The following is a 17,690-nucleotide window of genomic DNA, read 5'->3' as shown; positions in this document are numbered from 1 at the left end:
TGTTCTCAAGTGTACTGCTGGCTGAATGTTCCTTGAGTAAATTAACTGCATTGAATGGATTTGTCTCCTGCAAGTTATTACAGATAATGATATCATTCGTCTGTAGGCTACTATTCCTTCTATAAGAAATCATCTCAACAATATAGTGTACCAGCAAATAAATACAGATACAAACTTAATATCAGTAAAATGAAATAGAAAGCTGCGCTTACAGACGCTCACATTCAAACATGTAAACACAACACTGACGTCTTCACTTCCAGGTCACGAAGCTGTCAATCAAAAACTCAGTAGCCAATGAGAACACACTGCTACTAGCCCCGCCCCCACGAGAGATATGTGTCAGAACTGCGAACGAAAACTCAGGGAGCGTAAACGAAAATTTCAGAAGCGTAACTGAAAACTCTGGAAGCGCATTTGTAAGTTCAGATCAGCGAACGAAATATGAGAAATAGTTAGCAAAACATTCTGTGTATTAAGAACGAAGTAAAAAAATGTGCCCGTGATTTATTCTTTTTCAGTTTCAAAGAAATTTTTTTTCGGTTTCAATTTATATTTTCATCAGTTTCTTGAAAAGTTACGTTCATTATTATTGGCACAAAAGTAATTCCAAGGGAATTAATAGTTGAAATAACTATATAAAGGTCCTAGATCACGTAATTTTCACAACTCACAACATATAAACTGTTTTATGTAGATTTTGTCTTCTTGTTTTTTTTTTTTTTTTTTGGTAAGATGTTTTCGTAAGCCTCATTTCCATCCCAATCAAAATGTTTTATTTATTTTTTTATATTCTGCAGTAGTCTTTAGAATTCAAAGCATTTGGGATTAAATGTGATTGTAGTTTGAATAAAATAAAATGTAGTTTGTATTTTGTGTGTTAGTAGTGAAATTACTTTAATTTAAAAAAAAAAAAAACATTCCCGTGTTACTTTTATTTTGAAAACCGCGAAACCTGATGCTTGTTTTTTTTATCACCGACTTTAATTTTGAAAACAAGACAACAATAAAACGTTTCCTGTTTATACCTCCTCTCGTGTGGTTCTTGTTTGGCTAATGCTCCGTTTAAGCGAAGCACACTACATTCTAAAAAGCTGTATTTTAATGCAATTTCGAAGATTTAAAAAGATATATATCTTTTAGGATGTCCAAAAATGTTTGAAGTAAAGTCTTTTTCCGGTTCGCTTCCGGTTTCCACGTCTCGCGTTTGGCATAGGCACGTTTACAGCTTCGGCTAATTCTGCTCAATTTCAGACACTTTCATTCTCTACAATCTTTGTCGGGTTTTCAGCAAGTATCTGAAATGTTAACAGATGATAACAGTTATTAATTACTTACTTAATCAGTTAAGTTGGAGTCTCCCCTCTATTTATTATCTGTGTTAATGTTGGGGTGATATTTCTGCACACATTTAGTGTAAAAATGTGGTGTTGGAGACACTGATAATGGAGAGAGATTTACTCAGACAATCTGTATCGTATCATGGTGAAAACCTGTTGTCACTGTTAAAATGTGAACAGAATGAAAACCCAGACTTTAAACATGTGGCTGCTGATCTTGCCAAAACTCTTAATCAAAGGTAAGAGTCGTTTTTATGATCGTTGTGCATGGTTCATTTGATCCCTTACATCATGTTTGCGTTGAGACCCCAATACCCTATAAATAGCTCGTTAGTCTACTTAAGGAATAGCTATTCTGTCCAAAATAATGGAATAATTAATAATGATAATGCTCTTTTATCATTTAGCTACTCGATTGTATGTCGTTTCAAACATGTATGACTTGTATTTGTTTTTCTCCTGTGGAAAGCGAATTGAGACATTTAACAGAACGTTCGTGTTGTTCTTTTCCGTACAATGAAAGTGAATTGAGACTAGAGCTTTATTATATTTAAAAGCAGCATAAAAGTAGTCCATGCGATACGACTTGTAGCTATTACTGAAATATAAATCTTTTCTGCCACGTAAGAAAACATTGACTTAAAGAGTCATAATTATGATATAGAAAGTTGACCTTGTATCTCATAATTTCGACTTTTTAATCTTTCATTATTACTTAAAGAGTTAGTTCACCTAAAAATGAAAATTATTGCATCATTTACTCGCCCTCATGTTGTTACACACCTGTAAGACTTTCGTTCTTTAAAAAAAAAAATTTTTTTAAATGAATTTGAGAGATTTCTGTCCCTCCATTTACAGCTACACAACAACCACTTTGACGCTTCAAAAAGTTCATAAAGAGATCGTTGAGTGGTTTTGCCTTTTTTTTTTTTTTTTAAGATTAACAGACTCAAAGATTGAAGACAAACAGATTAAATTCAGGCCTTTATTCACATTAATCAGTAAACAAAAGCTCAGCTGTACGAGATTGACCTCAGTGGTTCTTGCTGAAGCTCAAACGTATTTGATTAAACCATATGAATTAGTTTTAAGATCTCTTTATGAATTTATTGAAGCTTCAAAGTTGCGTAGCTGTCACTGGATTGACAAAATTTCCCAGATTTCATTAATAGATTAAAAATATAGATTTTTTTGTGTTCTGAAGAAAGTGTTACGGGTTTGGAACGACATGAGGGTGAGTAAATAATGTCAGAATTTTTATGTTTTGGGTGAACTAACCCTTTAATATGTCATAATTTCCACTATTTTATGTCATAATTATGACTTGGTTTGTAATAATTTCCACTGTTCATCTCATAAATACGACTGAGTATGTCAGAATTTCGACTTTTTGTTTAAGTAAAACTTGATTTTATGATCAAGTATTATGATTTATCAAAGCATGATTTTGTTTTCTTATGTGGCAGAAATGGCCTTCCATACACATCTGAAGTCATGCAAGTTAAGTAAGTTTTTTTTTGTCAAGTGAATTTGTTTTTACATAGTTTGATGGGAAATATTAGTTTAACTTGCTGTTATTTATACCCAGGGGTCTGTCTCAAATACTATAATTAAAATACACTATATAAAATAAATACACACTCACTCGCATGTAAAATACATCTCTGATTGGTGGATGTTGTTCTTGGTTTAAACAGGGATAAAGAAGAGACAAGTTCTGTCCTGGAACAGTACATAGCAAGGAAAGCTGATCTTCTGTTTGCACCATCATGGAAATCATCCACACCAGCAGAAGAATGGCAGGAGGAATCTGGAGGTGGGCTGTCATCATTACCTTCAAATGAAATTCAAAATCTTATTTCTGTTAAAGGAATATTTATCTCAAAAAATGTGTTAACACTCATTTTGTTCCAAATCCATCACCTACTCCTGTTCGCTCTTTTCCATATAAAGTGAATGGGCACCAAAAGTTAAAGTAGTCTATACTAGGGGTGTAACGGTTCACAAAATTCACGGTTCGGTACGTTTTTGATACAGCAAAAAGAAAGAAATGCCAGAGAAATTTCCTATTTATTAAAAGAAAACTTATTTTTAAATAAGTTAGTTTTCCTACATCTTGAAACTCTTAGTTTTATAAATGGGGGTAATCTTTGAAGGATGAACAAATAATGTTTTGGTCATCACATTAAAAATAACATTTAAACATGATCATATTTTTGAAGTGCTGGATGTGACACGTACTTGAAAGCATTTTACTATTCCTGCCAAACTTCCATAGTTACAAGTTAGTGTTACTACAGTAAACCCATGGTGAATGTTGCTGATCTGTGGATTTAAAGCCTATAACTAGTTCATTCATGGAGCAATGTTTCTCCTGGTTTCCACGTCAGCGCTGTTTGATCCGTTAATAACGGAGACATTTTAATGCTTCTCACTAGATCTCGCAGCGATGTTATCACTTCAGTGTAGGGTGACCAGACGTACCGAAAAATCCGGGACAGTCCCGAAATCTAAGCTGTTGTCCCAAATCCGGCCCTAATTGTCCTTCTTTTTTTGAAGTTCTACAAAGAAACGATAGGCGCGAATTTAGATATGCAAGATAAGCACATTTTAATTCATTCGTTTCGTTGACATGGCTGGTGTACCGGAACCCCAACCCGCCGCTTTTTTGTGGCAGACTAATGACAGACTGTTGATGTTTGAATAAAAATATGTTTGGTTCAGGTTTGAAATTCACTATCTTTTATTATAGGCTATGTAGTCTAATATCATAGTAGGCCTACCCATAAACAACCCAACACCCGCACCATTTGATGTTGCGCAGCGTTGTGGTGGTCGGCAGGAAAAATGGTCCAACGAATCGTTCGGTTTGTAATGCGTACCGATAGCCTCGTACCGAACGGTTCAATACGAATACATGTATCGTTACACCCCTAGTCTATATAATTTATGTGTTATGTTCCATTGTAGCTTGCTTGACAGCCCCAGTCCCAATTCACTTTAAATGTATGGAAATGAGCAACCAGGATATACTTCTAAAGTTCTACTTTTGTGATTCACACAAACTCTTCCTCTAATAATTGAGTATGTTGTTGTTTCAGAGGCGTACGCCATCATGCCCCCGCTGGAGCAGTTCATGGAGGTGTCGTTTGAAGAGAGACGTGAGCTCTTCTACAGGGACGTGGAGCGAGGAGACATGCTTATCGGAAGGATCAATTCAGTACGAGACTTCGGTTTATTTGTAACGCTTCTCTGCACTGCTGGTGGACTGGAGAGGGATATCGAGGATCTTGAGATAAAGGTTGGGTTGATTTATTTATTTCTTCTCTGAAGTGTGTAATTCTACACCACTAATGGCCGGCATCGGCAACAGAATTCCAAATATAAATGTGTTTTTAATAAATAATTCATGATGTTTTTTAAAATCTTTTTTTTTGTAATGAATGATTATATGGAAGCTTGTTTCCACCATGTAATAAAAAAGGACACTTTTATCTCAATTATTATTTTATATCTCAACCCTGAGGAAAAAAAAAATTAAATAGGCTAATCTCTAAAAAATAAGGTTGTCAGTAGAGATATCAATTTTTATTTATCAAATATCAAAGGTCTGGGTTCTATCGCAGCTTTCATTGGCCAAGGACCGCAAAGTTTGTTTTGTTCCGCTTCATATTAATAAAAATGTTGATGTTCCTATGACATCAGACCTGAGTAAATCTAATAAATTATTTATTCAAGAGTGTTGTGCAAGTTTACTGCAACAATGCATGAACTTCACATGCTTTTGAAAATCCAGCTTTAATTGATCCTGATTAGCGCTCATTGTCACTGATGTAAACATGACGGCTTTTTCTTCCATGAGGGGGTTTGGCTTCACATTAAAGTAAAAAAAAAAAAAAAATCTGAATTGTGGGATATAAACTTGAAATTGAAAGAAGAAAAGTCAGAATTATGAGCTGAATTTATAACTCACAAAACCAATAAGTTTATATTGACTTTTTTTCTCAAAAATTTGAAATCTTGCAATTCTGACTTTTTTTTCTCAGAAATGTGAGATATAAACTCATAATTGCGAGTTGTAAAGTCAGAATTGCGAGATAAATAGTCATAGTTGCCTTTTCTATTTTTTTATTCTGTGGCGGAAACCAGCTTCCATATGAGTAAGGTCAAAATGTGAGGAATATATTACTTTTTCCTTCAGTCTTTAAATGGAAACTTTTGCTGAAAATTGTGTTCAAGTTTTTTTAAACCCATATGAAACCATATGCAGCTTGTCAGTCAAATGTGATCCTAAAAATGAATGTTATCTATCAAAAGGCCCTCTGTCCAATAAGAAATGTACCTTCGACTGGAAATCATGACGATCCTTTGTCTTATTACCAAATTGGGGATTTAATCAGAGGTATGGTGGTTATTTTTACTCTTTTTAAAAAGGAAAATCAGTGCATTAGTGTATATACGGATTATTAGATTGGATAAAGTGATGTTTTATGCCACAGCTGGGGTGAAGGACATTGACCGCTACCACGAGAAGTTGACGCTATCCCTGTATTCATCTTCGCTGGCTACTTACTTGAATAAAGTCAAACTGGGTGTCATAAGCAAAGAAGATCTTCCGCTTCATTATACGTATGTTGAATCAAGAGAACAAACATTTACCCATTTATCTCAGACTTCCTGTTGTTTATTGTTACTTCCACTCTTTCAGCCGGGGTGAAAAGGTGGTCACAGATTGCAACGAGACTTATGAGAAGCTTTTGGAGGACTCACTTGGCTTGTCCAACCCCTTAAATGTGGACTACCTCCTGGGAAAGCTGGGAATAAGTGGCACACAAACTCCTTCACTAATGAGGGGGCTACAGAGGTATATTCTCTCTTATACACTTATGTCATTCCCAGTTGTATTGGTGTTTTCTCAATTAAACAGATGTTTTATATGTACAGCAAGCGCTTCAAAGAAGAGGATTTTGGAACAGCAATTCGGAAGAAGCAATCTGTGTCCTGGGCCTTAAAATGGTTTGTTTTTACCAAGTTTTTGAGACTTACTGCATTAAATCCAATACGTAGTGGACGAGTGATTTTTTATTTCTCAAATCTTCTTAGTGCAAACTCCACTCCAGTAATGAAATCTTTAGAATCAACAATGATTTCATTATTGATATGTATGTATGTGTGTATATATATATATTCATTACTGATGTCAATCACTGATGCTGATCACCTACATTTTGCTACAACCGATACTAACCCCTGAACCTTCCCTACACCCTAACCTTAACCTGGTTTGTGTAAAAAATGTTTTTGATTATATTCAGTATCGGTAAATGCATTAAACTAATGCGAGTTATGTGATTGCACAAAAACAGATTCGGTATTCCTCAAAATTAATAAAAACAGTGAAATCCAACCTCAGAATATAACGCAGGCCTGAAATAATTAAATGTTAATCAACACAAATATACTTTAATCTCACTTTATTAACCAGTGTCTTTGTTGCTGACCTTCGATGGTCCAGTTCAACCATACTAATAAACAAAAGCATTTCCTTCCGCATGAGGCTTTATTAATTTCACTTTTGCTTTGGAAGGACATTCACGCTTGCCAAAACTTGTTTTGTTGTTATTAAAAGCAAATAACCAAGCCCCAGTCCAGGTGAGAAGTAACACAATGTAACACATTGCTTTCCATGAAAAATAACTAATGCAATTAGCTACTTTTTTTAGGGAGTATCACATTATTGTAATGCATTACTTTTAAAAGGAACTTCCCCAAAATATATTATTATTTTAAAATATATATATTTTTTGGTAACTGTACAACATGGTCTCATTTGTTAAACTTAGTTAATGTAGTATCTAAGATGAACTAACAGTGAGTAATCTATTTGTTACAACATTTAATTATCTTTGTCAATGTTAGTTAATAATAAATATAATTGTTTGTTCATGTTACTTCACAGGGCATTTACTAATGTTAACAAATACAACTTTTAATGAAAAAATGTATTAAGTATTGAAATTAACTAAGACTTTTAAATGCTGTATAATTATTTTTCATTGTTTAACTAATGAAATCTTATTTTAAAGTAAATTATTTAAATTAAGATGTGCACATGTTTTCAAGGTGCAAGGAAAACATGTTATTACTTTTTTTTTCTTGATGGTTGCACCGCATGACATTTATAGAGTTATTAAATTGAAATGTTTCTTGAAAATGCAGTTTAAGTTGGAAACTAACATAAATACAAATAGAACAATTTTAAGATTTTTTTTTAAAGTTTCATTTTTTTTATGACTCTTAATTTTTCATTTACTAAATATTTTTAGTTAAAAACTGAATAAACTAGTACTGACCGTATCATTTCTTCAAATCATTATAGTGTTAAAACTGGTGTTGACCATTTCAAATCGGGTCGTCATGTAGAAGCAATGAACGAGTACAACAAGGCCTTAGAGATCGACACCAACAACGTGGAGGCGCTTGTGGCACGCGGAGCTCTGTAAGTCACACATTTTTTCATGTAAAAATATTTGCAACTATTCTTCTGGCTCGTGTTGCATAATTACTGAAGCTGTTTTTATTTTATTGTAGATATGCAACCAAAGGAAGCTTGATGAAAGCTATCGGTGACTTTGAGCTGGCCTTGGAGAGCTGTCCCACGCACAGGAATGCTAAGAAATACCTCTGCCAGACGCTCGTGGAAAGAGGAGGACAGTATGTCATCAACAAACCGTGTTACTTCCTCTAGTTCTTCCGTGGAACAAACAGAAACAAAAGAGTGATTTTACCATGATCTGCGCTGCATTTACATGGCAAAACTTAATGATCAGAGCTAATGTTTTGACATCTTTTTCTGTGTCCTTCCTATTTAATTATGAATAACTTTGTTTACATCAAGACACACTATGCTGTCAGGCATTTTTGGCCCTGAATGGCATTTATTTATGTTTTTAATCTGGAGAACTCACAAGAAGGCATGGATGATTCACCTGTAGGAATTCCCATGCATTCATTACCTAAGCGAGACACAAGACACAACCCGTATGTGGCGTAGCATTAACCACGTTTACATGCACATCACATTAAAGTGATTATTCTGGTTACGTTTTAGAAGTACGTCTCTGTAAGGTGAAATATTATTCAGAATAAGTGTCGTGCTTGTTTTTGTTCTTGCTTGACTTCTGGAAATATCATAGAGACTTGGGTTGGGCTCTTCTGAACTGGGCATCCACCTTAAAAAACCTTAGCAGCCGCCTATAATTTGAACAAACCCCTACCTGTAAGAATTAAACTTCAAATGTAACTCAATATGAAAAATAAATGCCCTGTCTCGTGACCTGAATGTCACATAGAATTGGAAGTGGACTCTTAAGAACATTTAAGGCCCTGATATTGTTCTTCGCTTTGGGGTAAAAATATTGCTTTAAAGCAAACAGCTTTGCAGTATTAAACAAGAAAAAATAAACCGTGTTGCTTTCAATTAGATTTTGTTCGACGTCACACCAGATCATTCTTCAATTTCGCGTGTAGTATATTGGGGTCTTTAATATTATTAACAACTGAATATTAATGCCCCAGAAGCTACCAAAACACGACACCGGTCACTAAAATCAGCAACACTCATTTTACATTATTATTGACAATATTAACCATAAATTTTTAATTTGCCAAATATCAATATAGACATTGTAGCTTGAAAAACTCACTGCATTAATATCAAATCCAACTGTTGTGTGGATGTGTGTGTGTGTATAGGCTTTTACAACACCTGTGCATTTTTTTAGCGGTTTGATAATTTAAATTTTGATCTGATCTTTTGTGCGTAGACTTGAAGAGGAAGAGAAGTTGGTGACCGCCGAGGGTCTCTACAAAAGAGCCGTGGTGTTAGACGACACGTTTCGGGAGGCAGCCGAGGCTCTGGAGAAGCTTCAGATACGCATCCAGGTGAGCTGGATAAACCTGACTGGCACTAATACATGATTGGCTGCCGCTGCAGATTTAATCCGACAATTAGCTTCTAGGATGTCAGGTACATGTGTTTAGAGTCCCCCTGTAGTCAATCATTTTATCCCTTAACTCATCTGACACCAAAATGACATTTAAGCCATGCCTTAAAATATCTTGAATGTAACTCGACACCCTTGCCTCATTTAGTATACACGCGGTTCTATGAATATGCAAATGAGCCCCGCCTCCACTCACTCACTCAGCTCAGAGATCCACTCGTCGACGATCACACGTTGATCTGATTGGTTACAAGGTCGTTTGAAACACCAGCGATTTCAAACCGTGTTTTTGAGACTGTCTTTGGTTCACTGCAGTTTTAGGGCCCGTTCACATATCGCGCCTAAAAACGCGTAGAAAACGCTAGGCGCACGCGTTCTCTTTTTTCCAAAGAAGCGCTAGGGCGGTTGCGCTCCGGAGGCGTCTGTCGTTGCTAAGCAACCATCAGCTGCTCTCCGTTACATGAAGGAAATTTCAGGAAATCCCTGGACCGCAATGATGAGCCGTTCCTCCATTTAGTTCTGCTGAGGTAACAAAAATGGCGAGGAAGCTGATTGGTTGGTTCGTGTCACGTGACCTACGGTGCGCTTGCGGCATTCTGAAAAGTTGAGATGTTTTTATCTCGATGCGGCGCGGACGCGCCTGGAAAAAACGAGCGCGTCGCACCGCGACCGCGTCGCTTCCATTATGAGCGCGCAAACCGCGCGCCTCCATTTGAAATAATGAACTTGAGCGCGCAAAAGACGCGATATGTGAACGGGGCCTTAAGGAGGAAATACTCAGCAATGCTGTCGACTTATGAACTTACACATGGTTTGTTTTAAAGCATATTAAAAACACCACATAGACATATAAACATTTAAAAGCTGGATTTTCACCACAGGGGGACTTTAAGACACTGCATTTTTAACTTTTTCGTTATTAAAAACAAACTTGCATGAGGTTTATTTTAACTGATAAGTACTGATGAAGTATTTTTGTTATTTATGTATCTATCTGATCTTGGACCTGTGAAACCTGACTGATGGGACCTTTAACCCTGATTGCACTGGGTTGACATAATTTCCCCATGTTGGACATAAAACCCCACCACCTTTGGTTTGTATTCTGCTCCTGGTTCTACGGTAACTGCATCTTGCTAAATATAAAATGTTTATTCGCTTTTTGTCATTGCTTAACATCCTGACGCTGAATACTTCGCTTGGGGTGTGAAAACGGCACTTGTGTGAAATTGCTCGTCCTGTGTGCTGCACGCATGCATGCTTGATGCATTTCCTGATAATTCTTCCAATTTTACCCTGTAAATGAACTGCTTTAAAGAAATCGCTTAAATTGAAAGAACAGGAAGCTGCCAAAGAGCAGGAAAAATCTAAGACCGTGGAGACAAGTGCCGAGAAATTGCGTAAAATCCTAAAAGAAGAGAAAAGGTAATGTCAACACCACCACATTGATTCATGTTTTTATTCCTGTTAAGCGCATATTTGGTCACGTACACACTGCAGATAAATAGTTGTTCTGCACACACTGTTCGTTCCAAATCAGGAAGTAAAGTCATGTTCACACCAAAGACAATAACTATATCTATTAAGTTTTAATAATCGATTCTAATAATCGTAGTCTAGTCGTGGACTACACTATACGAATAGTGTAGTCCACAATTTAACAACACAGAGGAACGATATTGATATTGTTGGAATAACTTTGAGAAATTTTTTTTTTTCAGGCTAATTAATTATAAAGACATTGCCAGCCAATCAGAATCCACCCCACTTTAAAGAGTGTGTGCATATAAAGCGGCAGATGTCATAAATACATTGCGTTGATGTGGACGGTAATATATTTAGCATTATAGTTATTGTTCTTGGTGTCAACAGCCTTAACAACTAAATGTACATTAATGGATAGACTGAGATCGGAGTTTTGTTCATTTTAAAATGATAATTTTGGTTCTTAAGTCCAGGATTTAAATTAGGGCTGGGCAATATACCTAAATATTTACAATATATTTGCGTGATTTTTTTTTTTGTGATATAAGTTTAAGCAACAATCTAAATACCATGATGATTTTAATGCACTTACTACTGTTGTTTTTAAATACAATTATTATTTGCCTGTTATTTTTCAAAAAGATTGTGTCAGAGTAGTTTTACAGTCCTATCTTGTTTTTCTACTCTGAAATATGAGGATTTTAGGTTTATTTTTTTGGTAACACTTCATTTTACAGTACGTGCACTTTCAATTTACTTAAGTGTTCTTACCACAAAAGTAATGAGTAGTGTAAGGTAACTACATGGGTTAAGTTAAGGTTTAGGGGTCGGTTCAGGGTTAGTACCTTGTTAGTGTCATTTCTACAATAAGTACACAGTATATTCATGCGAAACAGGACTGTAAAACAAAGTGCTACCGATTTTTTTGTTTTTGTTTTACAGTGCGTGTACTCAGTGTACTTGCCTAAGAAAGAACCGGTAATATAAGGTAACTACATGGGTTAGGTTTAGGGTTAGTATCTAGTTATTACCCAGTCATTGTAATTAATATTAGTATGTACATGGGGAACAGGACTGGAAAATAAAGTGCTACTGGAGATTTTATCAGCCCCTCTGATTCAAACTTGGAAAATAAGCATTTTAGTTGGTAAGTTTAATTTATGTAAATCAGTTTTGTCACTTGCTTGTGATTAGTAAATGTTTTCTACAAGAAATGATTGTTCTCTTACATCTAATCTACCCAGACCCTGACATGTGTCCTTTTTAGGAGATAATCAACGAAATTTGCTTCACGAGTTCATGAGTGGTCATAGTGTTTTTGCTTGGTAGTGTATATGTTAGAGATGCCCCAAAAGTTCTGCAACCAAAATAATTAATCTGAAATGGCAACAAAAATAATTTTCTGTTTCGGCTGAAATCATCAATTGAAAACGTGCTGACCGAAATTTGTGCTAGAGTAGAAATATCTAAAAAGTTTGTTCAGCTGAAATATGGAAAGTGGACTCGTTGACTAAGAACTTTTTACTATGACTGGTTTAATTTCCGGTTCAATTTTTTCGATTTCAAAAAAATTACATATTGAGATGCATGTATTGAATATCCTCAAAATCTAAAAATCAAACATTATTAAACTATCGCCTAGCCCTGATTTAAAAATGTGTTCACTCTAAAAACTTCGCATTGTGTGCGTGACCATTCGCGTGATCTGAGTATTTCTTCCATCGAAGCAAGGTAAGAACTCTCTTGTGTTTTACTCTTTTAATCATTGTTGATGTCCGATGCGAGTTTCAGTGTGATGTTTGCTTCCACGTAGAATTAAGAAGAAGAAAAGAAAGCGGTCGACCTCGTCCTCTACATCCTCAGACACGTCTTCAACTACAGGCGACGACTCTCCTTCAACGAGTCGGAAGAAATCGAAGAAACGGAAACACAAACGCCGACGCTCGTCTCACGGCAGTAAGAAACACAAGCGGAGAGTGTCGTCTTGTAGCGATAAGACGTTTGAGGACGACTGGTTTCCGGCTCCCGCGAACACCTCCGCCTCTTACATCAACCAGAAACAGTCCATAACCAAACTCCTCAGCGGAGGAGAACAGTCGTGGGGGAAAAGCCGGAGTGAAGACGGGAGAGGTAGGTTTGAAGACGTTACCGACAAGAGTCCCGAGTCTGGGTCTAGACTGGGAGGTCCTGATGGAAACGGTGAGGTTTACAGCACCAGAAACAGGAGGGATTCTTCCTCCTCAACCCAATCCGAATACTCGCACAAATCTGATCGCTACTCCAAGGAGTGTTCCTCGCAGGGCAGAAACCGCTGTGTATCGGAGCGGAGTAGGGATGAGAAGATGGAAAGAGCGGAGAGAAATAGTCGCGATCATGATGGACGGTCTTCTGTTGCAAGCCTAAAAAAAGATCTTCCTTCCAATTTGGTGGACATTTTTAGTCAAATCGCCGAATTTAAGAAGGACAAAAAGCAGATGTAGTAAAAGAGTCACTCTTTAGGGTTCAAGTCCCGTTTTCTTACCGATCTCTCTCTGGTGTGGTAAGAGTAACACTAGTACTAGCAGGTTTAAGTTTCAATTATAGTGATTTAACTGTATGATAGATTGATAAGTTGATTAAAACTGTTTATTTTCATAATTTCAGGTTAGATACATTTGCTTTGGGTGAAGCAGCCTGGAAACATTAAGAGCAATGGCCAAAATGTGTGTTGCGAATGATGCCTCAGTATTATAAACTGCCTTCAGTGTAATGTTCAAATAAACACATGTAATGATCTAAGAAGTGCTATTGTGTAGATTTTCCTTGAATATTAATGGTATAATCCGCCCATTGGAGCCAAGGGATCAGGCTTTGACTGGGAATGGGATTCAATGATAAATTTAGCCATATTTAAGTTAGAGGTTTGCACACTAAATTGTAACGAAGATATTTCAGAAATATGCTCTGGTCAAGCAACAAATAAACACTTTATATCTTTGACAACTTTATATCTTGATTATTTGCTCAATGGCACTTTACTCAACTTGAGGTTAGTTTTATTGCTTTTTTTGGTACACTGAACTATGTAGATTTTTTAAACTCAATGGGTCTCATTCATGAAACATTCGTAAATATGCCAGTGATTTGCGCGTAAAGAGACCTTCCCGAAAACTTCTCCTGATTCACAAATACTTCGTAAACGTCAGATGTGATCGTGAAATGTGTGTGTGTGTGTTAATGAATTCAAATCAGTCGTAAATGGGATGCGCGTGCACGTTCATTCTCATTACCATAAATCCCGCCCATTAAATCCGACTGACAACTATATATGGGCATCATATTATGACATGAATGCGATTGAAAAAGAAAAATTTCTCAGATGCAGAAATTGAAGTTTTATTATCAGAAGTTCATTCAAAACACCACATATTATTTTCAAGCGTAGGCTACATAGTGGCGTATCGGGTCCTAAAAAAAGGAAGCTTGGCAGCATATTACAGATGCAGTCACTGGAGTTTCATCTGTTAATCGAACATTCCCAGAAGTGAGAAGAAAATGGTTCGACATTAAGCTTGAGAGCAAAAAACGAATTAATTCACTTCGGAAAAATCGTATTAAAACTGGAGAAGGACCACCATCGCAGATGCTATTACTGGCTCTCATAATAAGAAAACCCGTATGTAATTAGCTACTACAGTATATATAATATTTTTTCAAAATGCTGTGTAAATATGTATCCGATTAAGGTGAATTGAAATGCAGTCTTATTAATGAGCAAAACGTTCGGGTGTTAAGCGCACTATTTACGCGTGGCTGGAGCAGGAGGAGATTTCTTGCCTACCGACTAACATTTGGAAAATACGAACATTTGAATGAATCCGACAATTTACGCCAGAACCACTTTACACACGATTTACACAAATTCGTTCTGCTCGTGTTTCATGAATGAGACCCAATGGAATGAATTAAATACACACACAAAAATCTATTCAAATGCACGCTTATTACTGAGGTTTGTGCTGTTGTTTACAGCATGTTATTGAAGAAACTGGCATCATTTTGGAGGGAAAACAAGAGCACAAACATCAGTCAGTAATTCTATTAACTCTGGGGTTTTTTCATATTGGTTTAAGGGATTTAAAAAAATAAACTCAAACACTGAAATAAAACAAATTAAAACAATATCAAAAGACAACATGTTTGGTTTGGAGAAAAAAGAAAGATACAGAACAACTGGATTGTTTCTTAATGGCTGCTTTTGATATTAGAAATCCGTCCAATAAGTAACTGAAATTATTTAAAATTCATCTCATGTACTCATATTGTGAATAAAAAGCAAAACATTATTAAAGCTTTTTTAAGCTTTTAAGACATGAGACAAACTGCATGACCTGGGTAAAAACAATTAATGATGTAGTTTAAAGAAAGTGCTATGAACAGTAACATTTGAGGTATTTATTGGATTACTGTTTTAGTTTGTTGTTGCCACTATACTCATGAAATATTAATTCAAAATGTCATCTTTTTTTCCAAATATGGTGTGTAGTCCATCAGAGGGCAGTGTAACACTGGGCTTCCTCTGTAATGTCCTTCTGCCCTCTTGTAATAACAGTAATCTTAGCACACTCTATTAAGCTCAAGATGCAATACACACTGTTCATTTTAAATTAACTGAGAAATTGAATTAAATAAAGACTATGAATGCATTAAGAAAGTGCAATAAATGGGTTTAATTTCATACGTTGACGTGTTGTTAACTGCCTGTTTGGAAATGTGCACTTTAGCATTTAGGAGTTCTTATGTATATACTTTAAAAGAATATTCTGAAGTAATGATGCTTAACTGCAAATAAGTGAAATTGTATTACGGTTAAATGCAATTATCTGAACTTTAGAGGGTAACAGTTTATTTTAAGGTGTCCCTGTTACACTGTAATTGCTATAGTAAGTAACCATGTACGTACTGTAGGGTTTGGCTTAGTTGCATGTAATTATGCATAATTTATAGTAACTGCATGTAACTTTAAATGTTGAATTTGTATAATTCTGTAAATGTAATTTTGAATAACACACTACAGTTCAAGTTAAAATCAAGTACATGTAGTTATGTTAGTCAACACATCAAAATAATTGCACTTTAAGATTATTAAAACAATTATTTAAATTAAAATGAGCTACATTTATAAAAGTGAGTTCAGAGTCTTGAAAGTGTACTATTTCACTAATATATTATCTGCGAGTCAAAAACTACAATTACACATTCAACACAATTAAATGCACTTCTTTTTCACAAGGCAAAAACTTCTTTTTGCAGCATCTTTCTTTTAATAAATGACAGATTTTTGTATCTAATGTCATAACATTGTAAACATGACTTAATAATTTTTGGGGCCAATGATATTTCAAGTATATATGAATTTAAGCACATATGCAGCAGAATATGTAAGGTGGTAAAGGTCCACTAGTCCTTGAGTCGCAATAATGGCTGTGGGCCTATAGGACAGACATGACTGCGTTTGATGAAATGGCAGATTTTCTGTCCAGGAATTACCCATCATCCCCTTCTGCCACTCAGTGATGGAAAACTGGACAGGACCTTTCAGAGGAGAAATTTGGTTTGTATGAAGCTATTCTCTGAAGGGATAATCAGATGGAGGAACATGCTGACTATGAAGAGGCTTTCAATTCAAGCTGAAACGGGGAAAAGACGTCTTCTGGTTAAACTAAAGGAAGTGCCGCTGAGTTCTTGGAGCATGACTTCATGTTCGAAGGGAAAATGAGAGTAAAATCCTGGGCCTTAAGTTCGAATAATAAGAACGTAAAGGCCGGACAAAGGAATACATTAGATATAAATAGCAAGAAGGAATAATTTTGCTTTGCCAACTTCAGAGAACCAAATCCCTTTGTGGGTTTATGTTATATTGTGACGGGATAAACATTAAAACACAAACTTTTTGATTGTTTTAGGTGTAAACATTAGGCTACCCGTGTTACCATTACATTAGTTCATTCTGTTACCACATCGCAAACTTTTTTTTTTTTATATAAATGGCTGACTATTTTGTCTTGATATGGCTGATGTTAATATTACGTAATATTTATATACAACCATGATCAGAATTATTGGCAGCCTTAGTAAATATAAATAAAGAAGGTTGTGAAAAATAATCTGTATTGTTTATACTTTTGATTTCTCATTAAAAAAAATCGTATTTTTCATTGAAGTAAAACAGTTGAAAGTGGGGTAGGGGTGATTATGGAATAAATGTTTTAAATGTTTTTCTCTATTATTGGTGCCCTATAGAAATTATATCTTTGAAGTATATTCCCCTTTATATTTAATTTTTTTAGCAGACCAGGGTGACAAGGAGCATGAAATTATCCAGTCATGACAGTATAAATATAAGAAACACAAAGGCCAAATTCCCTTAATCATCCACCACAATGAGTAAAACCACAGAATATAGTTCTGAAAAAGATTGACGAGCAAAAGTGACAAAAGCATTTCCACCATCAGGGCAATAATTGAGAAGTTACAATCAACTACAGATGTTACAAATCTGCCTAGAAGAGGCACAGCGTATTAATGTAAACCCTTAATCACTGTTTGGGGTCCAGCTGACCCCACTGGACTTTTCCTTCATTTTTTAAAAATGTTACCTTCATCTCAGGGGCATATACTCTGTGACTTTTCCTAAACAATTTATCTAAACATGCACAAAAAACACTGGGCTTGATTTGGTTGTTCTAAAGGTGTGTACAATTTTTTTTACCGTTTAAGGTGTTTGGGATCAAAATGACCCCACATTGAAAATTAATGGGAAAATGAAAAAAATGACTTTTTTCATTTTGTTTGTCAAAAAAAATAAAAGTAAATCCAT

At 35.5% G+C, this 17,690-nt stretch overlaps 1 protein-coding gene across 2 annotated transcripts; it reads left to right on the top strand.

Moving 5' to 3' along the window:
• The first annotated feature begins 1,013 nt into the window (after window positions 1-1,013).
• Window positions 1,014-13,612, top strand: ttc14 (tetratricopeptide repeat domain 14). Of its 2 annotated transcripts, XM_077202358.1 has the most exons (13): window positions 1,015-1,579; window positions 2,807-2,845; window positions 3,038-3,156; window positions 4,442-4,641; window positions 5,658-5,742; window positions 5,840-5,969; window positions 6,049-6,204; window positions 6,285-6,356; window positions 7,720-7,839; window positions 7,932-8,054; window positions 9,167-9,284; window positions 10,665-10,771; window positions 12,645-13,612. In XM_077202358.1, exons 1-13 carry the CDS (start codon window positions 1,446-1,448, stop codon window positions 13,309-13,311), a joined length of 2,070 nt encoding a protein of 689 aa, XP_077058473.1. In that variant the 5' UTR covers window positions 1,015-1,445; the 3' UTR covers window positions 13,312-13,612. The 2 variants fall into 2 exon arrangements, with proteins under 2 accessions (XP_077058482.1, XP_077058473.1); XM_077202367.1 differs by lacking the exon at window positions 2,807-2,845 and having other exon boundaries at window positions 1,014-1,579.
• The last annotated feature ends 4,078 nt before the right edge of the window (window positions 13,613-17,690 follow it).

This window comes from Siphateles boraxobius, unplaced genomic scaffold (genome assembly GCF_051911475.1).
Source record: "Siphateles boraxobius isolate OS27281-9 unplaced genomic scaffold, OSU_SipBor_1 118, whole genome shotgun sequence".
In the NCBI taxonomy this organism is placed as follows: domain Eukaryota; kingdom Metazoa; phylum Chordata; class Actinopteri; order Cypriniformes; family Leuciscidae; genus Siphateles; species Siphateles boraxobius.
The sequence above is the reverse complement of the archived record's forward strand: the minus strand, read 5'-3'. Positions and strand labels throughout refer to the sequence as shown.